The sequence below is a fragment of the Anopheles funestus genome, chromosome 2RL, assembly GCF_943734845.2.
Source record: "Anopheles funestus chromosome 2RL, idAnoFuneDA-416_04, whole genome shotgun sequence".
NCBI classification, from domain to species: Eukaryota; Metazoa; Arthropoda; class Insecta; order Diptera; family Culicidae; genus Anopheles; species Anopheles funestus.
In genome coordinates, this window is record NC_064598.1 from 98,660,716 (window position 1) to 98,683,142 (window position 22,427).

Here is a 22,427-nt window from a genome sequence, read left to right on the forward strand (position 1 = left end):
CTCCACGTGGACGAGTGGGACGCAGCAGTGGATGATAATTTATGTCCAGGATATGAGGAGAATGCTGAAGGGAAAAGGTTTATTATTGGAGATTTTAATTCTTCTTTGAAGTTTAATTTTTTCATTCGTAGTTATCTGCTCAATGATGGTACAACTCCAATATGTAGTCTTATATTGAAACATTCGAGAATAGTGTCTCTGCTAATCTGTATTCTTAAAATTCGAACAATAGAAATTCTTTGACACAGGTTTCTTCCGAAGATCTTTCAACAGCCTTGGGGTTTATGATATTGGATTAAATTTATACATTTGAATCTCAGTTTTTTTATAAAGCTGAAATATAGAGAAGATTTTTCTTTTTAAAAATCTATTAAAGAAATTACATACGTACCTCCTATTTGAACGATCAACGCATAGAAAGGATCGTCCATGAAATAAATTTTACGCTTAACTCGTTCCGACATGGTGTATTAAAATTTATGAAGCTTAAAATTAGTACTTACTTAAAAGCCTTACTACAGCACATCCTATGCTATGGGTTTTGATCAGCTCCATCATGCGCCCAATTTACCACCATCCATAAATGTCTATCATTTCTGGCAAGAGCCGTACGAGAACCGAAGGTTGTAAACGCGATAAGTGACCGTTTTTATTGCCTCTTTTACCCTCAGTATGTTGCTTTAACGTATGCAGATGTTTACGAAAAAACCGGTGCAATTCTCGTCACTAGCCATAAAAAGTTGCGTTATGCATATCATCGGAACGACCTCCGGAAACGGCATTAGTTGCATAACTCCTGTGACCGAATTATTCGATCGCGATGGATTCGAATGAAAGATGTAATCTTGAATTATTTTTTTTACATTCGAGGAGATACACTGTTCCATTTTTTAAACCTACACATTTTGGCTTAAAATTCCTGAAGAACAAACTTGATGGTGGACGTGAAGTAGGTCGATTCAGGTCGAGAAGATGGTAAAGTGAAAAATTGGCACGATTACCCGCTTCCTTCCGAGAAGGAAGGGTTGCTTAGAAAGTAACGAACCACCATATTCACCGAGAAGGATCCACCGGGTGGGATATCGCCACTTCAGATGGTTTGGTGCGGTTTCGCACCAAAAAAAAAGATAGCCCCAGAAACCATCAAAAGATGCTTCTCGAGATGCAATGCCTTTACGGATTTGTCCCGCAGAATTTTTCGTCTGGCAGGGCTTCTCCTTTTCTCTCACTTGTCCTGCGAATGAAGCAAAAATCATCGAGAATTATGAAAAGGTTTTGCTTAAAAGGAAGGTGTGCGTCATTTTTTTCTTCTTCCTCTTTTACCGGTTCTGTATTGGAGCGCCCGCGGGATTAATTTGCTTGCGGTTCAGAAGGCTGCCGGTTGATGATCGGTGCACGGGAAAGATCCATAAGGCGAAGGAGAAGTAGTTCACGCCCGGCAAATACCCTCGTACAATTCGACCTCCGCGAGCACAGTTGTGGTTTGGTTGGCGTTTTTAAGCTGGTCTTGAAGCCCACTGGAACCGCATCTTCTACTTCCTCGTCATCATCATCAGCTGTCCGTAAAGGGATGCTTTTTTGTGTGTTGGTTTGGGGTCGGGTAATTTATAGAAGTCTTCTCGGGAAGGGATTTAGGTCAGGTCCGTAACTGTAAATTGGTTGATTTACTACCAAACACTCCCCCATCGCTGCTGTGGTGGTGGTGGAGTTGAGGTTTTTTTTTGTTAAGTTTGTGTGCAATTTCCTCCACTAGAATGTTGCAGGTCACACCCGAAGGTCTCTTCCCGTAGCTTGGTTAACCATTGGAATATCACCTTCGAGATTCGCGTGCATAAATAACCACAAAACTCCATCTCGCAGTGTGTTGTCGTCGTCGTTGTCTAATGATGGTTGGTCGACCTGTGCTGATTGCCTTAGAACGGCTTCAATGGGTGAGCTGGTCGTATTGGGTGGCATTACTCTTGTCAGCCGGAACTCTTTTTTTTAGTGCCGTGGGAGAAAAGTTTCTTAAGCACCAGCAATGCCTTTTCAACGTTGGCCTCCCAAGTAGACGAGAATAAATTGGTTCTTTAATACATGGATAGGCGTAGGGTCGTTCATAATTTCCAAAATGTTTCCAGTACATTGTGTTACTGCTCCGAATTACTCATCTTCCGCTTATGATCACTTTTGTTTTCACAGGATCGTGCTACACCGCTGTTCATAGCGGCACAGAATGGACACAGTTTGGTGTTGAAGTTATTGCTCGCTGCTGGTGCGAACCCAGATGCATCGCGGAATGATGGTGCCACACCGCTGTGGATAGCCGCACAGATGGGCCACGATCATGTCGTCAAGATACTGCTGCATAATGGAGCCTTGGTCGATGCGGTGCGTTGTGTAAGTAAAAAGTCACTATTATCTTCATGATCTTTCATATATTTTGTGTAATTCTTCCTCTCCCAAACCACTCAGGATGGAGCAACGGCGCTGTTTAAGGCGGCGCACAAAGGACACAGTGCGGTTGTGCACGAACTACTTAAATTCCGACCAAATCTTGGCAAGCTGGCAAACGGTGAGACAGCACTGCATGCCGCCGTCATGTTTGGACATCTCCCAATCGTTAAGCAGCTGGTAGCGGCCGGTTCCGATTATACCATACCGAACCAGGATGGCTATACGCCACTGCAGCTTGCCCGGCAGCAAAAGTTCGCCTCCGTTCATCAGTACTTGAAGGAGCGCGAGCAACAACCGCATTCTGGGGCAGGAACTCCGAAAAGAACGGTTCCGTCGAACCAAAGCAAAACATCCAAAGGTGCTGCACCAGCATCCGTAGCTATTACTGGCTAAGACATTCAGTGCCGCATGTTACCCAGTTGCACACACACGCAGACAACTCTTAGCAAAGCGAGCTTGTGTGTTGTGCCTCACACTCAAATCCTTCCAGTGTTTTGTTATTTAATCTTTACTCAAACAATCGTAAACATTATTTAGTGTGTAGTGTAGTGATCGTTCATTTGCGATTGAGTCTTCCTGGAGGCAACATGTCCGCTAGGAAAGTACACTGAACGATGGCTTCAAATAGTTGTAACAAAAATGCTCCTAAATATCCATCCACAAGTTTTACATTATCGATGTGCTCAAATTAATACGTGACAAAAAAGAATACTTAAAGTGAAAAGAAAAGTAAAAAACAATTACTTACCATACGTAAATCTTCCGGATGTTCGTTTCTGGACAATGCACAAGTAGTTTTTGGTCGTGACGGTTACGATTCTATTTCGGGACTTCTTGAGTAACTATCTGTATGTTACGACGGCCGTCACAATCATTTGCGGTTCCCCGATGTCGTTTTACGTTTATCCGTTATTATTGGCTGCACATATACCGAGGAGACAAAATTATTATTTGACCCCGACTACGAACAATCTCCCGGACGCTTAACGGATGCGATCGGCAAGCCAAAGTTAGATAGCTATAAAGATAGACAGGCAAAGAGCCACCTCACCCTCAACAGGATCAAAGAACGGCACACAGAGAGCGCCATCAACCGGTTGTACACCGGAAGTTAGTGCACTCTGTTATTGACACATCCTCTCCGCACATCCTTCGCCGATCCGCAATTTACTGCATACTTTTACCGGTACGACCGCAAATCGCGAAACCTTTCGCCGGTGGTGTAACGCTGTGGTTCCCCGTTCGGTGGACCGCCCGCTGTGAGTGAGATTGAAATCGAACATCAGAACGGTACAACCACTTCAATGAAAATGTCCTGTCCTTCTGCGCGTACCCTCTGCTACACACCGGGTATAGCCGGTTCGCGAAAGATGACACCGCGGGAAAATGCTATCGTTGGTTGCAAAAACCCAGTTATTGCTGGCCACCGAATGCCCATCATCATCTCGTGCCCGACCACCAACGGTGCTGGGAAAATGGAAAAGTTTCATCCCCAAGCACACACAAACACGTGTGGGTCCTTTCATCCCGCCCAACGGGTACGGATATTGCGCATTGCGGACACTATAGCAGGATGAAACAGGCAGTAGAAGAAAAAAAAAGACACACAAAGGACAGAACATTCTTCACCTGACTCTCTTGTGCTATTTTGCCACGCGAAGAGAAGCTAGTTGCATTGATTTGTGACGTGTGCTGCGCCGGAACGCAAGGACCGATACCGTTTAGTGGTTCACAGCGAATGATACAGGAGTAATGAAAGTGTTAATGTTGGAATGAAGCAAAGACACGTGAACGCAGGCAATTTCCTTCCGTTCCGAAACATTGGGATATTGCTGTCCTTAAGCCTTTCGCCGTTTAGCAGCAGTACGACGTGGACAATAATAAGTGCTGTCGGATGCTTTTTAGTGCAGTGGAGAGATTAGATTGCTTCTCGCTATAGGAACTTGTTGCTTGTTGCATCCTGAAAATAGTTCTAGAATACCAAAATACGAATAAACGTATGCATCCGAAGCGTTCCTGAGTGTTGTCGGAATTTTTACAGCAGTTATACATATCACAGACCGGACCCGTTGAAAGATATCGACTGAAAGGTGAGTTAATCAGTTGTTATCTTGCAATATTCCACGAGTTTTTTTTAATGAAATATTATTTTTATCTGCTTCTTTTAATACAGCATCAATGAAAACGATATCCGAAAATATAACAGGTACTTGATCACTTTTTTTTACTAAATCTAACGGTGAAAGTAAGTGTCGTTTGTGTTAAGTCCTGTGTATGTTTCGTACCGTCATTTTATTTTTCGTTTACGTTCAGTCGCCTTAGAACTAACCTTTCAATTCTACTTCAATTCAATTATCTTCTGGAGATGAAAGTTGAAGCTTATAAGAACCCATAAAGAAAGAGTAAATGTTGTCACCAACATTGAAGTGATTTATGATCGAGAACTAATCAATAGAAGCTTACAAGGACCGTTCCTTTTGCGACACTGTCATTAACTTTGACGGTTCTATTACGGATGGATTTACAAGTCTGTTTCACGCAATTGTACGTTTATCTTCCCAACGGTGAGAAGTACCTGTGCACAACACGATCACACCAATCATCGATCATCAATGTGATCGGTTGAAGAAAAAAAGAATGAATTGTGATTGCGCTTCCATTGAGCATACAAACGGACGGATCGTAAAAAAAGCAGTTGTGGGATGCATTACTGCAGTTTCATATAAATCGTCTGCACGTTGACCCGTGATGGTGTGTGCAAGAAATGCAATCAACCATCAACAATGTTAACCGGGCAAGCGCGCGCGGTGGCTAAGATTTGGATGCGGCAGGATTTCTTTATCTTTACCTTTTTTGGGAACGATGCCGGACGGGATCAAAAGGATACAAATGTGTGTGTGTGTGAACCGTGAAAGAACAGTGAGAAAGGATCATCGTTGCAGGCGGATGTTCGACGACGGGACGGAACTCATATTTCACCTTACTGACAGGGTTCTTTCGCTTATTTTGTGCCCTTGCTCTTGCCAACCTTGCCTCAGTGCAATGGCAAGTTTGGACACGGTAAAGACGACGAGTACCTGGTACGGTTGTCAATTTCCGTTTTGCACCTTTTCTTGCACGATCCGCCGAGAATTATTGCACTCTCACAGACGATTCCACTCTTTTTCCGCATCTTACACCGGAGTGTGAAAACGTTGTGCGCCACACGCACCAGTTCTTAACAGCAACCCGCAAAAAAAAAGCAAGACAAATTGTACACATGGGGTGGTGTCCTGTCGAAGGGTAGGATTGCGTTAACTGCTCGGTACTTCAAGTTCTTCTGGAACCACGGATGACATGGATGATGGCGTGCGGCATTCATTTGCGTTGCCGGGTTGCTCTCGGTTCCACTGGCCGAAAAAGCGAATCCTTTTGCCTGTCCTCTTCACATTCGCTTCACGATCGGTTAAGGATGGCAAGTAATTGAATAACGAGACCGAAGCGCGAAACGAGAAGATATCAAATGTCGATTTTCTCTCCTAAATTATTTCTTCCTCCCGACACCGGCCTTTGCTCACCAGGTTGGATGTTTTTTGCTTCTTTCGGCCACCTAGTGAACGGTCCGGTGCAATCAGTGAAGAAGGCCTCCCGGGGGTCCATTTCGTTGTGTGCACCTTCTCTTCACGCCACGGTTGGAACGAGTTCTGGCTGGGGTTGCCCCCCCCCCCCCCCGGTCCTGGGACCGGTGGTAGTGCGCCATCGTGTTTTACCAAAGCGCAGTGCAGAAGAAAAATGATCGTGAACCAACGGAGGGTGATCGTTTTCGGGTGAACTTGCTTCATATGTTTGCTGGTATTGCGAAGAGGGTTGGGAATAAGGGAGGACCTAAAGTACTTCGCTTTTTATGTTTTGTTTTTCGGTTCCCCAATAAGCCCGTTTAGTGGCAAGGATGAAACGGGTCGGCAGTTGAAGTATTAAAATGAAACAAAACTCCCGAGGAGAGAGGTGGTTAACGCTGATTATGTTACCTTCGGTTCTTTTCGCAATCGATCATCACCGTCCATCGGTATCGGCATGATGGCTGTGATAGAGGGTGTCCAACAGAGGGAAGCAAAATTGGGCCTGGAGTCCTGGCGAAGATATGGACGGCCGTGATGCGCTGGGTAAAAGGGCAATCGGGAAGCACCCGACAGTGATGGTCGGGAAACTGTGGCATAAGCTTCAACAAGCTGCAAAGCATATCGAATTCATCTTTAAGTGGTTATTTTCATGGATAAATAGGATTGCAATTTTCTACAGTGTAAGACAATCGTTAACGCCTTCTATTGGGGAATCTACCGGACCGGTCTTCCTGAGATGCGAATTGAAACGTTCGCAAAATCGAAACATTCATTTTGAAGTTTCATTAGGTCTAAAGTTTCTAAGCCTCGAGCCTTTAGAATGCTTTAGGAGGTTTGGAGTGATTTTACAAAAAATAAGCGGGCGAATTTGTGGGTGTCTGAAACCAGAAACTGGTTTTGAGGAAAAATGAAAAAATCTTGAAGATACCATATTTGCAACAGTTTTGATACAAATTGCACAAATTTTACGTTGGTCCTAAGTCCAACATTAATGTTGTGAGTGACTGAAAAAATGTTGAAATATTTCTCATCAATTTGGCAACAGTTTTTTCAGGATTTTTTCCCTGGTTATTCGTTAAAGAAAATCAAGAAGTGCAATGAGTAAGCATCGATTTATGAAGTGGATTTAAGGAAGCTTAATGAGTCTTATGGTGTGTTTTTGAGCTTAATTGATTTGTATGCTCTTTAATGATTTCTCACCTTGAATGACGCTGGGTAAGGCAGTCTTGTTCGGTATTTGCCATGAAAAATTCTTCACATTTCCAACCATTTCACGCTATAATTTAGTTTTATTTTCCTTCCCCGAACCAACATGTAAAGAAAACCACATTTTTATAACTCTTTTAAAACACTCAAAACATCCTCTTGCAATTTTAGCCTTCACTGTTATTTGCCTCACTCCGCTTCCGTACACGGCCAGCCGCGTATGTTTCACCGTTCACCATACGCATGCGCCCTTTCGGCAGACTTCGACTAACTCGATCGCAGCTAACAAGGTCTCCCTCCAATCCATACCCCTTATTAACGCCACCCGTGCCAACCGTCTCGCGCACCGATCATCTGCTGCCGGAAAGCGTCGAACCGTCCCCCGCGGCATCTTCGTGCCGAAACACACAAAAACCGGGGAAAGGTGAAGTTGGTCAACATCACATCCCCCCAACGGCACCCAAAAGGGCACCGACAAACGATCGGTTGTATTGGGCGCGCTACGATCGCGCCTACCGAACGACGGTTCCGCATTTCGCACCTTCCCGTGCGTTCACCATCCAACTCCTCCTCCCTCCCTTCTCGGGCAGTCTAAAACCTCTCGAATGACACCCCGAAGAGAAGAAACCCCGAAAAAGTGCAATTTGTAATTATGCGCGCTTGTTCTTCCAAGACCGAAACGAGGGAAGAAAAGGAAACGAAATTTGGGAACTCGCGAACTCGCGCGGCACCAAGATGCGTTCCCTACATTCCCATCTCTCTTAGACTTCCTCTCCCCGAGCCCTGTGGCAGATGTGACGATCCCGACAGAGGATCCCGCATTTCGAGGTGCGTTTCGTGCTGTTCGGCATCGTTTGGCGTGTTGGTAATTTAATTAAAGGGACCGAACCATTGTTGACACGAAAAGGGTCCGAAAATTGGTGCGGCAAAGGAACCAAAGTTCCTTGGCCATTCTTCTGCTTGTGGAGAAGGATCCGAATCGACGGCGCACACTCTTGGTGTGACATTTTCACATCACTCTATCGCTTTGGCTTCTCTTTGTCTCTCTACTTTATCGCGGTAACGATCAGTTATCTGTGGGACGCAAATAAACGAACCGATCTTAACTGATACGTTTTTGTTGTTGTTGCTGCTGTAGTTTCACGTAAAGGACAGAGTATACGGTGCTAATTATTGTGAATAATGGCAAAATTAAGTGTACAATCAAAGAGAGCGATAAAGAGAGCCCTTAAGAAAACGAGGACACACCATCGTACAAGGTTTGTGTGTTGAGAATTGAGCGAAAATAGAAGAAAGTTAATCAAGTAACATCATCAAGCAGGACATTAACACACACAGAAGGGTCCACTTCCGTCTGTGGGTCGGTTGGTAACCAAGCAGGGTCCTTCCGTCGTTCCTCCGAGAACCAAAATTGATGGTGCAAAAACACATTTTCTCACATTTTTTTTTGTCATGTTCGCTTATCTTCTCCCCAAAGCAGAGCCGGGTGCATCGAAACCAGGCTCATTTACGGTTTGTGTTGCTTTTTTTCATCTTTTTCTTCAACTCTGCCTACATTAACACTTAAGTTCTCTCTTTTTCACCTCCCATCACCCGTCTTCTATGTTTGCCGTGCCTTGGACTTGTGGTGTTATGCGTGTGCGCAATGTACTTAAGTCCGGTCGAGTTGGTAGTTGCTGTGTGTGCTGTTTTCTTATTCACTTCACTTCAGGCTTCCTGAATGCATGCGCTCGAATGTGTTGTGCTACTTCATCATTCCATTTGCAGCTCCTGCCTTAAAACCGTATAAAACCGGCGTCAGGGTCTCTTTTCCCTTCGGGGCAGATTGCGTGCCGAAGGAAATATTTCACAATTAGCAAAACTGACAAATTCAAACCATCCTTACAAACGTAAAGTATACAAACGTATCGACACGTCGGTACATATAATGTGTACAACTGCGTTTGTTGGGGGAAACGAATGATTGGGAGCGAAAGGATAGGAGGAACCTCGTTCTAAAATGACTTCCCTTTTCTTTAAGGACATTAACACAACGAGGAATGGAAAGCAACAAAAAAAAACACACAAGGGCAGACTGATTTGGAGTTCATTTTGTTGATGAAGTTTTTACGTTTTTTTGTATTTTTGTGTGTTTATTTTTTGTAATGTGTAATATTTGTAAGTATAGAAACGAAGGCAAAAAACCCGGACACACTTTTACTGTTCCGTGTATCGATGTTTTATTTTTTGTTGTTGCATTTTTCCCCTCCAAAAGATTATTCGCATTACAACAACATGGTGGAAGGCAATCAATTTGAAGTTTTTCAGTATTCTTAATTTAAAGAGTTTGTGTGCAATTTCTCATCCCTCTTGTTCTTGCCTACACACGTTCGACAAGGTAAAGGAATTAGTTTTCCACTCTAAAGAAAGAATGAAAAAAAAAACCAACTACCAAATCAACTTTTACTACACCGATGATTAGGAAGGTTATGTTCCGTTTCGTTGCTCGAGTCACTTAAGTCCGAGTGTGGAACGAAACCGGAAGTTTGGTCGTTTTGGTTTCGTTTTGCAATTACCTGCCCTCCATTTCGTGTGATTCTATCGCCAAAGTAACGGGTGTAGTGTAGTTGTAAAAATTTTACGACATACAGTGTGGGGCCCGTTCTTCGTGACACCGTTGCCTGTGATCATAAAACTTTGATGACATTATCGCAAATCAATCAAAGGTGGCAAAGAAAACTGAAATTGCTGTTCGTTTGTTTTTTTGTTATGAAACCTGTGCCCTTGCCGTTGTTTAATCAACCTGAAGGAATGGATGAGAAGGAGCGTTTTTTGAAATGCCTTTTCGAAGGCAAATAACACATCGTCTAATCGTTGAGCAATAAAATCTAGATCAATGCGACCTCAATTGATTTGCTCTCAGGAAATTTCAGCAATAAAAAAAGAAGTTCCATTTCTGAAGGATGTTGAGGATTTTGCTCTAATTTATAAATTTTATTTGAAATTCTTGTAAGAAATATTTGCAATAAATTCATTCTTTCCGTACGTCAGTAATCATTCTTTAGAATAATGAAAGACAACAAACTCTGCATATGGAAATACTGTCCATTCGATGGAATTTAATAATCAGTATAATAAAAACATACCTGCCGAGAGTGATGCAGAATTTACTACAAATAAACTCAACATTTCCAATGAATCGAATTACAGTTTCGCTCGCTCAGTTGTCTCTTTGGATATCCAAGTGACTTAATACACAGTCAACAAACAAGAGTTCTAGTGGCAATTAGTGTACTTGACGAGAGTTTGACGCATCAACGCCGTTAAATTTTTCGCTCCAATGTACCGAAGATTTGGCAAACGAGTTGACTGATTGACAGTTCGCGAGCGGTGAACGGTGGTTCCACATTGTTTCACCGGGAACTTTCCGGGACCGGGGGTTTTGTGTGCAAACCCAGCATCCGAAACCCGATCAAACTTTTGGTACCATTGTCGTCGGGACGTTTGCCGACCGCGGGACCAGATCACGTGATGGAAACCTGACATTCCTGTCACGGTGTTCCGCGGTGGGTCTCAGTTGTGTGTGTGTGTGTGTCACCGGGCAAATCACACCCCGTTCCACGATGCCAGGCACAGGTATTTTATGCCATTCGGTTTTTCGCTAGCGATGCAGCAATGTCGCGGTTTTTTTTTGGGTATCTCCACGTCCCCCCCCGTTTGGCTATCCTTTTCTGGAACTGAGTACGGACTATTCGAAAAATGCGTTAGTGTTCGGTGCAGTTCTCAGGAGCGAAACGATGGTTTGTTGCTTGCTGGAAATGTTGCTCTAATTATCTTGCCCGAGGTTTAGGGCTAGAGCGACGGGAATGCCAATTAGGCCAATTTTGGCGCAACCTACGCCACCGTGAAGCGCGCGACCAGTCTGTTCGACTTGTGGTTTGTCTCTGCTGTGTTGCGGTACAGTTCGGTTCAGTGTTTTATGGAAGCGCAAAGGGAGTGCAACAGCAACAGCAAAAAAAAAGGGGAATAAAACACAAACCATCGGTAGAATTATTTCCGGCGCGATAAAGGACAGTAAATATTTGTTACTATTTTTGCGCGCTCATGTATATAGCGCGCTTCCAGCAGAGTGGTACGAGCGTTCTAGAAATAATTGGTACATTCCTGCAAGTCAATGTTGGTGCAGTAGATGGGATGAGGCGGGGGATTTGGGTTGAAAAATGTGCAACGACCACAACAAAATTCGTCGGATGATTTCTTGAATCAAAAACAAACAAAAAAAAAAACGATAGTAAGACAAATGGAAACTTTTACCTTACCGAGAGTTACACTTGAAAAAAAGGACACGAGAAGGAAACGGAACGTTCGGACACTCACTCACAATGCATTAAATCCAATAATGGAAAGTGTTGCACTTAATTTTCGACTTCATCTCGCATCGTTTGCTGTCAAGGCGGCATTGCAAGAAGGCGCAGTGAAGGCGATAATCGTTTTGACAGCGTCGCCATCGTCGTCTTCGTCGGAGTGGTGATGGTGTGATTGGTTTTTTTTTGGTTGTTGTCCAGTGTATGTTTTGAAAAATGTCTCCAACCCAAAAATTGTGATTCAGTACGAATAAGACTATAATCGAGAAACCGAAACTTCAAGGGCATCAATGTGTTGCATCCACACGGGTAGGAGTGCATTTCGTGGCGAAAAGTTTTTGGGCCAAATAAAGCGCACGGACACACGCACACAGGACGAAGAATGTGACGATGGTATTAAAAGCGAAAAGTTTTCAAACACGAGAGCACATTTTTCGCCTTGTGTGACTCGTTTGCAACAGGTACGGTCATAATTAGAGGTGCAGGATAGAAAATATCGTTCCCTTTTGAACGAGTTGTTTCTTCTTTATTTGATATTGTGGGACTAGGAACACGTTTTCTACTATGAGTTCAATGAAGGGAAAACATGTGAATACTTTGGATTTCCTCCTCTACTACCTTCTCGTTATTTTTCCTCATTTTTCTGTACCCTTTACACATTTAGAAATAATATATTTTTTAATTGCAGTGTTTTTTTTATGAAATACATATTAAAATTCAAATTAAATCATAAAAAACTGAGGCTTAGTTGCGTTATATTTTTATACGACAGTGTAATTGAACTGACGCAGCATTTTGTCCACCGAAGGCGTAAGTAAAGACCCGCCAGAATCGAACGAAACCCCGTGCAAAAGTCCTCGCGCGAACGTCGCGAAACAATGCCACGGAAGTCCTTTTACGGCCCCTTATCTGCTGTCTCATTTTTGCTATTTTTTTCACGCTCTATTTCGAGAGCTTCAACAAACCGTACGAAATTGCGGACGGACTGCTCGGACGTTTAGATATGGGCGAAAAATGAGCGAAACATTTTTTCTTTTTTCGTTTTCTTTGTTTTGCTCCCGGTTTGTGACAATTTTTATCAACGTTTGTGTATTCGTTTCCCATTTTGGGGACAGCTCGTTTTGATTTCTCTGCCATCACGCAAATTGTCCGTCCTTGTGGTTCAATCAATGGATTGCACGAATGGACGGATGGATGGATAGGCTTTTTGGGGGAGCAAATGTTTGATTCGATGGTTGTTCCCTGCGAATTGAAGCCGGCGGGGGATGCGCGAAATAATAGGGATAAAGGCGAAGGTTCGGATGGATTGGATCGGCCCTCGGTTTGTGTGTGGTTGGATATTGTGTGCAAATCAGCTCGCCCCATTCGACTACAATCCATCCGCTTTTCAGGTCATCCAATTTTGATTTAAGCCCGACGGGGAAGAATTTTATTGTTTGTTTGCATGCATCCATCGAGGTTGGGTGCAAGCGAGAGAAGAATTTTTATTGGAAATTTCCTTTACATTGCTGAACTTATGAAGATTTCTGGACATGGGAAATAAAAATGCTCTGAACCAGATGTTTTGATGTTTTGGTGCTTGATATTGTTTTAAAGATGCATTTTAAAATCCTTAAATTATTCATTACTCAGAGCTAAAGAAATGTTAGGATGCTTTAGAATAGGATTGGTATAATATTGATATGTAGTGTCTAGCAAGCAAATATTTAGACACCAAAACATTATTAGTCGAATTAACATAATACAGCTTAAGGCTTTTTTACAAAACTACAACTCAAAATTGTACCAACGAGGCTGAATTAAGGACACATTTTAAACTACATTTTCTTCTTCGCAAGAATCGATTATCCTCTTGCGGACTCTTGTCGGGTTGCCTGTACCAACCCCGTTCGTCGATAATTTTTACATTTTTGTTTCGAAAACGAAAACGGCTCAAATGATGATGAAATACAATACTTTAAATTGGGTCCATTCTGGTGCCCCATTTCGGAGCTCGAGTTCCCTTCAAGTACACATTTAACAAAAAAAAGGTAAAAAGGTGGGCTCCCAACCACATCACCTTCAATCATGCACACTTCGCACTACCGACGTACGCATCCGTTCGTCCCCCATCACATCCTCCCCGCCCGGTCCTTCTGGCCCGTTTCTTTCTCCTTATACCCCGGTATATCGTGTGGGTTGTGCGAAGGTGCAAAATGTAAAGTGAGGAAGCGGCGAAAGAAGATTAAAACTGCCCACAACTCCCAACACACACACACACACACACACAGACACTCCATTGCAATGGATGATGCATTTGGGCAGGCAAAGCAACGTAGCATAAAACCCCCGTTCTGGCCCTCACAGTTCCACACTTTAAGCTTTAACCTATGAAACTCATTTTCACTTACGCAGTGTGAGGGTGAAAAGGTAAAAGATAAACTTCCAGACACACACACACACGCACAAAAGGGAGGATCGAATTACAGACCCCACTCATCGTTGCATTTCCCCCCAACCCGATCAACATGTTCCACCCGATCTACATACATATATGCAGTGTTGTGGATCTTTTGTTTTATTTTTCCCTTTTTGTATTTGTGTGTTTTTTTTGCACCTCTTTTCTTCTTAATTTTCCTCACTCTCTAATTCCGGCCCCGCCCACACACACACACACATACATGTGCGCCTGGGCTGCCCTTTTTTCTCATCATCTTCCTCTTTCGGGCTTCATTATTTTGCCCGGTGCATTACCGAAGTAGTCGAACGCATTTGTGATGGATGCAAGCGCTGGGAAAATAGGGTGTAAAAAATATAAAAAAAACAAAAGGAAAAACGCATAATATGCAAGCGAAGTGCATCACTTCTCTTACCCCCCCCACCGGCTCATCACCCATCCTGCGTCCATCACGTCACGGCTGATCGGTTGTGGGTCTCTCCTCCCTTGACCCTTAACGAAAAACTTCGTGCGTGTGTATAGATGTACGAGAGAGAGAGAGAGAGAACGAGAGAACCTTTTTCGAATAGGTTGCGTTGTACGCGTTTTAGAGGGTTGTGTTGTTGTTGGTGTATTTTGTTTTTTTTTGTTTTAACAAATTCACCATATCGGATTTCTTCTGCTACATTCCTGTCCTTTTTTAAACGCCCCTGTATGCCCCCGCCTCGTGCCACCCTTTCCCTTCGCGGGATGGAGCTGTCAGGAGCTGCTGTCACTCGGCTTTGAAGCAAAAACCTGCGAAAACAACGCATCGACCGACCGATGGTGATATGGTACCGGGAGTCATTGGGACATAAACAACAAGCGGTGCGGACAAGATGGGGAATGCTCCAGGTTTTCTGTTTTCGTTTTTAAACCGAACGAAAAGTACCTTTTCACACCTTGTTTTTTTTTTTGCAAAACCCCTGCTATAGCCCGTTTCCACCTTTTTTTTTCATTTTTCCCCCGTTTGATGGTTGTGCCTTCCCTTGATGGTGTCTTTGCTGTACTCCAATTTTGTACAGAAACATACACACGTACACACTTCGATTCAGTACGCACACACACACGCATACATTTTTAAGAGAAGTCGAAAGGATTGGAGGTTTGGAAAATGGAACATACACTGCCTTGGGGAGATTGTGTTTGAAGAGTTTCAATAGATAGGCAATAGAATTTTAATACAAGCTTCCGTGATTTATTTCTTGTCTTATGTCTGAAGGGAAGACACTATTAATTGTATAATCGAAGCGAATAAATAGTTTAACAATAAATATCTGATAAGGTTCAGATAACTATACATTACCGTGCAAACGCAAAACGAAAACAAATTCTATTTGCAAATTACTCATTCGCAGCGCAAACGCATCATTTTTGCATCATTAGGAAGCAGCGGGTGGGCCATAAAGCATTTGAATGAAATATGTATTCGAACTTGAAATGACACAACAAAAACGCACCAATACATCCGGTAAATTTCGACGTAGGTGGGAAGTTGATCAAGATGTTTAAATGTAAATTTTAGGAACTTACATAAAACGCAAATCACAAACAATTGACACCGTGCTGGAAAGACTTCAACGCAAGCGATGAACCCCCCTTGGAGTAATATTTTTAAGATAATTATTTTTTTGGCCATGTTTAGTGTGACTTATTCCATCTCATTAACGTTGCTGCTACAATTTCATGTAAAGCCCCACATTAGCATGTGTGAAGGGATTTTTTTTCGTGATAAAATTGGCAATTCCCAAATTTTCACACCTTTTTTTTGCTCTTCTTTTTTCCAAATTAATGCTGTACGTGTGTTTTTGTTATGCTCGTAAAACAAACCTCCCCCCCTTTCCACATTGCCTTTTCTCTACGAGCATTTCTTGTTCTTTAGGGAGGCATCCTACCAAGTGCAAACGGCTGACGCAGTTGCAATTGCAGTTCTGGGGTTGTTTTTTTTTGGTTTTGTTTCGAGTGAGACTTGCGTTGTTTTGCTTCAGGACGAAAACAAAAAACTTATCCTGCCTGTAAAGGGAAGCAAATGGCTCATATGTGCTTATGTGTGATGCGTATGTGATTTCCCGGACCGCTTCGTACGTACGTTGGGTTTTCCCCGGTCCAATTTGTCAACTTTTCCGGCACGGTACGGGCTTGCACCGAGGCAAGACACACATAGCCGTGACAGGGTGGATACCTGCTTGTTTTGCATGAAAATTCCTTACACACGTCTTTTCGATTGTGCATGTGTGCTATTCGAAAACCGATGCTACGTTACGATAATTACCCGAGGCTTTTGAGCAGCAAAAAAACGAAAAAACCCGGGAAAAAATCACCAACTTCCTATGTCCCATGGCAGCAAGGAGTGCGTAGGTTTTATAGGAAGTTTTTTTCCTTTTTATGTATTTTACCATTTTCTCTCGTTGTTTCCATTGCATTACGCAGTGCAGAGGAGAAATACGAATCGCTCTACAATTCTTGTTATTCATAGCTGTTGAAGAGGACTCACAGGACTTTTCATCGTATGCGGTTGACTTTTCCTACGCCCCCACACACACACACACGACACGTGGCATCGTGAAGAAATTGTGCAATTTGTGGATGTGCAATCGAGGTGAAGCAGAAGCGAAAACGAGCTGCTTCGAGAAGTCCTAAAACCGACACCATTGCGCCCATACCGTGTGTCTGAAATCCGGCCACAGAAAAGGGATCCATTCCATTCTGCACTAGTTTTCTTTCTTTATTCAACACATACATACACGCTCTGTCGTTGAGTGGAGAGAAAAACGCAACGGAAATAATTACATGACGATGTTCCGTTACAACTTTTGCTGTTAAAATCATGGGTAAATAGACAGGGTTGGGGAGAAGAAGAAAAAAAACCTCCCCGAGGGCAAAAGGATGGTGCAAAAGAGTGCAGAGGAAATTTTGCACTTCATTTTTACTAACGCACAATTCTGCACCATGTTGGAAAAGCAGGAAAACCATTTCGTTTCTCGTCTAGCAAAATGTTATCCCTTTTTGGCAGCAATAAAAATGCTCCACGAGTACGAGTAGTGTGGCCATGGCCATGGTAAATGGAGTTGCGGTTTTACTTTCGTACGATAAAGTAAGGCTTTTTTTCTTCACAACCATTTTTTGATGTAAAAAAGCAAATTAATATTTAATTTGACAACATTGTCTAGATAAAAGCGCAATTGATGCGTGTTTTTCTGGTATATTATTGCTCATTTTGGAGCATTTTGTAGAATTGATTTTATGTACTTTTTATTAAAGAATTATTATTATTATTATGTACACCAATTAATGTAACAATCGTTACAATTTGCAACTCATTTCCATTGTATTTACTAAATAAAAATGCACAAAAATGATACTTTTTAAAGGAACAACTCTGTTATACTCCCCCTTTTTATGTTGAAATGAACAAATTCAACCTCGCGCTCGCACATTCTGTGAAACCATTTATCAAATTATGTGCTTTCTGGAGCGTTTAAAAAAGGTTTTTCCGAAACAGGGTTTTTTTTTTGTTGAAAACTAGTTTTTTTAAAATTATTTTCAATACAACACAAGCGCCATAACACACGCAAAAAAACCTTTTGTTTAATTTTTGCCAACATTATACACATTCACACACGTTAATCGCATATATTAACGCACGATGATGACGGTTGATGATGGTGGTGATACTGATACTGATTGTGTGTGCCAGAACGCTTAGCTTGTTGAAAGTTGATTTTGTTTGGATTTTAATAATTTTCCCGTATGCAAATTACGTTGGGTTTGGAAAGAAAAACTGGATCTTTTCCCTCCCGTTTTTCACTTCCCGCTGTTTGTTTCGCACTTTCTCTCCTACACCGGTGCTAAGGTTGAAAAATATATATGGTGGAAGCATCTAAGCTTCGAAATTGTAAGGAAATCGACCAGGATTTGCCAAACCCCACTTCAACGTTGGGAAGGCTCGTGAGCGTGAAAACGTGCGAGGAATAAAAGATCTCGTTCCAATCTCGAGCCGGCCAGGATGGGGAGGGAAGAAAGGCAGAGAGCGGCAGGGGTAAAAATGGCTCAAATTATCATCAATGGCCTCCCAAACCGCAGTTCAAGGGGTCCCGCTTACTTTCTTCTGCACCTTCCCTGGATTTACGGTAGCGCCCATTTAAGGCCGTGGATGGGTCTCGAAGTAATTTAATTTAATCATCAACATCGCATGATTTATGATAGTTTGCATCCTTAATCACTTTTTCTTCGACAAAAACACAAGCAAAGTTCGTGAAGCTCGGCCACACTCAACCACACGCGAAACAAACGCAAGGAAAAGCAAGGAATGAGTAACACAGACGCCTTGTCTTCCTTGGGCCCCAGGAAAAGGTGCACATTCGAACACCAGCTACGACCACACAAAAACATTGTAGAAAGGCATACACACACACACACACCAGGGCTGGTAGACTCGTACATTCTCGGTTGTACTGGAGTATTGATTTTTGGTAATTACGTTACCGTCGAGATATAGCGCGCCTCGTTCCTTTGGCGTACTGAATGAATTTGATCCTTATTTATCCCACCCATACTGCGCTACCCTGTGGCCAACACCACACGCCCTCACCCTCACGCAAAGGATGAATGTTTCGTTTCTAATGCTCGATCATGTCCATTGGCTTCCCGTTGTTTCGGGACCTCGGGCCGGATTTACATTAGCCGGGTGGTGGAAAATGTTTACTTGGCCGAGTCCTACTTGCGTCCAGTCATCATCATTTATTAAGCGACCGACCGGTTTGGTAGGAGCCCAGGTTCTTTGCAAAACCGCACACGGTCGACACCGCTTAGTCATGAAGCGGACAGACACCTTTCTTGAACGTGTTCTTGCGTGTACGTTGTGTTGTGCCATTTTTATCACTAATAAGGACCTTCCGAGCGGTAGAAAAAAAAGGAAAACGGGAATGAAATGAGCACGATTTAAAAGTAATTGGAAAATTAAACCAATACCCCAATGTTCTGTAATCAACGTTGGTTTAATATTGAATTTTTAAAATGTTACACAATTTCGATGATATTACAAAGGATAAGCAGTGGTCTGTTATATCCCTGGTAAATAGTTCAGATTACCGGAGTTGTTAAAGGAAATGTAAAAAAATAATGTGTAAGTATTTTTAATTGTACTCGATATATACTCACAAAATTAAGAGGTTTCATCTAAAAAGTTCCTTTATGTTTGAAACCATATTTTATTGTAAATTAATTTTGTGTTATTTTTTTTGTTTTTTTATCTTTAATTCTAAAGAGTTCCTTCATGTTTCAAATCATATTTTATTTTAAATTAATTTTGTGTTATTATTTGTTGTGTTTATCTTTTATTTTTTCACTTCTTCATTTTCATTTGTGTCTTATTTGTTTGTTGTATTTTATTTTTTGGTCGCATTTATTGATTTATTGTTTGTTCTAGATATTGTTATTATTTGTCGTACATGAAGCAGAAATTTTATTATTAAATATTATACATTATAACTTTTTTCTTGTCTCTACCCGTGTTATTGGTTCTAAGAACATTTTTTGCTGTTAAGATTTTCTACAATGAATCGTGCATACTATTTCAATATTAAATTGAAAGATCCACCTCCAACATCTCACAGATCATTTTTATCAATGAATTCGTATCGAATGAAAGGTAAAATTAAATTGAAATCTTTCATACAAACGCATCTGGAAGGATGATTTACGCAAGAAGCAGCATATTTGCTCAATATTTGCCTGTTTTTGTTGTGCTCTTTTGACATGACCGGGCGTATGGGTTTGGGGGTTGATATAGCGATGGAAACACAGGACCCCATTCGTTTTATTTTCAAGAAGCTAGAAATAAATGAATGTTGGTGGAAAAAAGAATGTTGGATGGAGAAAACGTCTACCAAAGGCCTGCAATAGAAAGGAGGCCTTTTGGTTCTTAATGGTCGGTTTGCCATTAAAGGACCCAAAATACGTACCGTGCCCCTCTTATAACCGTGTTTTGCTACTCCATTCGGTCGATGTATAAATTGACGTAATTGACTGGAAAGGATCTCTTCCCATGCCAGGTTTCCTTTGAGCAGGAATGTGTATGTGTGTGCATTTGTTTGTTTGTTGGATATTTTTTATCCTATTTTTGCTTCGTCTCTCTCGCTGTTCCGTATCCACTGTGTTTGCACCGGAACAGGATCCACCGGTAAGGAAGGTTTGCCGCACACACCGACGCACAAAGAGGATGAGTTTGAGTGAATAAATAGCAAAAGACCCGTTGCAAAAATTGATGTTTCATCGACGGACGATAGATTTCGTAATGGTCGTTGGAAGGATGGGGGAGGATGGGGGGGATGGCTTAACGTGCTTGCAGGGACTGGACTGCAAAAGCGAAAAAGGACCTCGAATCCATCTCGCATCACTGTCGATCGGTTGAATACCAGTGAGTGGCTCGTAAACCATTTAAGGAAGCCCGTAATCATGAGTCTGATGATTCCTGACCACGCCTGACCATCAAACCGTCCCGGGGAAACTCTTGCCGTGGTGATTTCCTTGGAAGGAGCTAACCTCACTCTCCCCATGCTTAGGGTCTTTACGAACGCCCGAAATCGATACTTCCTTCTTGGTAAACTGGAACCACTCAGCAGTAAGAGGAAGAAAAAAAGGGAGGTTTGGGGTAAAGGAGTCTCCCGCACACCTCCAATAAGGACGGTCCAGCCAATGTCCGGGATATCCGATTTAGTGCAATGTGTAATGTCTATAATCAACGAAACGATCCGGCCACGATGCGATTGCCCGGGTTAGCCATTTACCGGGACCGTGGGTGGAAATGGTTGGAAAACTGCAGCACCCTCTGGTTCCGGCCTGTTCGGCTAATTTTATTTCTTCAGCAAACACTGTCCACCCGGTCTGGAAGCTAAATTGCAACGTTACATGTGGGAAAGCACCCTCGGCGGCCGTGTATTACACGAGGGCGCCGCTTGTACCGACCAACGCAGGAGCATAAATTAATCAGAAAATCGATTCCTCTAACCTGAGGACTTTAACATTTTTGGAGGGGAATTACTCCGCCGCGGACGACATTTTCCTGGCTGTCCGGTTTTTGGGGAGCTATTTCCCCCCCACCAGCCCTTTGAGTGGGAAGGAAGTTGCTTGGTGTGGTGGCATTGAAGCAGGGCAAGTGATTCGTTTCGAACGATAAAGACTTTAATTATTACGGCAAATAGTGAAGGATTTTTCCAGCTACACCGCATCTCATTTCCCCCGTTTTTTCGGTCCCGCTTTGGTTAACCCCTTTTTTTTGGATCGCGCAGGGAAATGGCCCGTCTACATCGGTCTGTGTTCGTGGGCTTAATTTCGGGTTATGTGGGCCCTTCCGGACCGGAAGTGGAACGTTTCTTTTATGGGTGGTACGGGTGATGATGTGGGTCGGGTGAACCAATCAGTGACAAAATCAGCACCCAGAACGTCAACTATTACTGCCCTGTGGGGTGGGTTTTGTATAGTTGGCCAAAGTGTGAAGTGTCCCCGTGGTTTGTTACGGGGAAGTGAAAGAATCTGTCAAGGATAAAATCGTTAAAACGATCAACGACACTTTGGGGGCTTTTATAACGACGACGGGCGTGTGAGATGCGTTGCTTTCGGGGAGTCGCATTTACGGTTTGATAAGAAACTCGCGAAGAAACTGGTGTAATGATTTATACAAGAAATTTTATGTGCAAACACAGGCGTTCGAGTTCTTTGATGAAACATTTTTTTTCATAGATCGTCTCTCACGCCAAAATATAATAAACACCTTCAAAAATGTGTTTAAATCTGATTTCGTGTGAGTTTGAAGAAAACCATTCTGATCATATCGCACAACAATTCGGGAATGAATAATAATAATTACTCATTTAGGGAAAATAAAAACTACACCTCTACAAAATGACTGATAGCAGTAATTGCTTTATCTTGAAACAAACTTTTATGCGCACAAAACGTTAAAAGATAAGCTTGTTGCACTTTTGTAACCAAAATCTACCGATCGTGGTGCTGCTGCACGGGACCGGACAAAACATGTTTTACGATCTTGGAGTTTTGAATTTTCCCGTCGGAAGAACAAAAACCGCATCGAACATGATTCATCTACGGTTGCGGAAACGTTTGCGCGAGTGAGAAGCGTACGCAAGCGAGTGAGAAGAGAATCGGTTTTCCGATCTCACGCACACACGTACACACATTTTGTTTCTTCGGCTTTTGAACCACTTCTGACACGCACACACATGCATGGCACGAGTTTTGCAAGCGAAGTTAGTACTGAGCTGACCGAAAACAGTGCATCTCGCATGTAAAATGTATGGTGAGAAGGCCAAATTGAAACGCGCAGTGTGTAGCTCACCTGATCATCTTCTCACTTCGCGTGCTGCTCGA

General features: G+C 42.6%; 1 protein-coding gene across 7 annotated transcripts in view; it reads left to right on the forward strand.

The window, feature by feature from the left end:
• LOC125763523 (ankyrin repeat domain-containing protein 29) overlaps positions 1 to 4,451 on the forward strand; it is a 356,565-nt gene extending 352,114 nt beyond the window's left edge. For all 7 annotated transcript variants that reach the window (XM_049426792.1, XM_049426790.1, XM_049426793.1 and 4 more), the window contains 2 exons: positions 2,182 to 2,379; positions 2,455 to 4,451. In XM_049426792.1, the coding sequence (XP_049282749.1) occupies positions 2,182 to 2,379; positions 2,455 to 2,829 (573 nt within the window). In that variant the 3' untranslated portion in view covers positions 2,830 to 4,451. The remainder of the gene's footprint in view (positions 1 to 2,181; positions 2,380 to 2,454) is intronic.
• Positions 4,452 to 22,427: the final 17,976 nt, after the last annotated feature.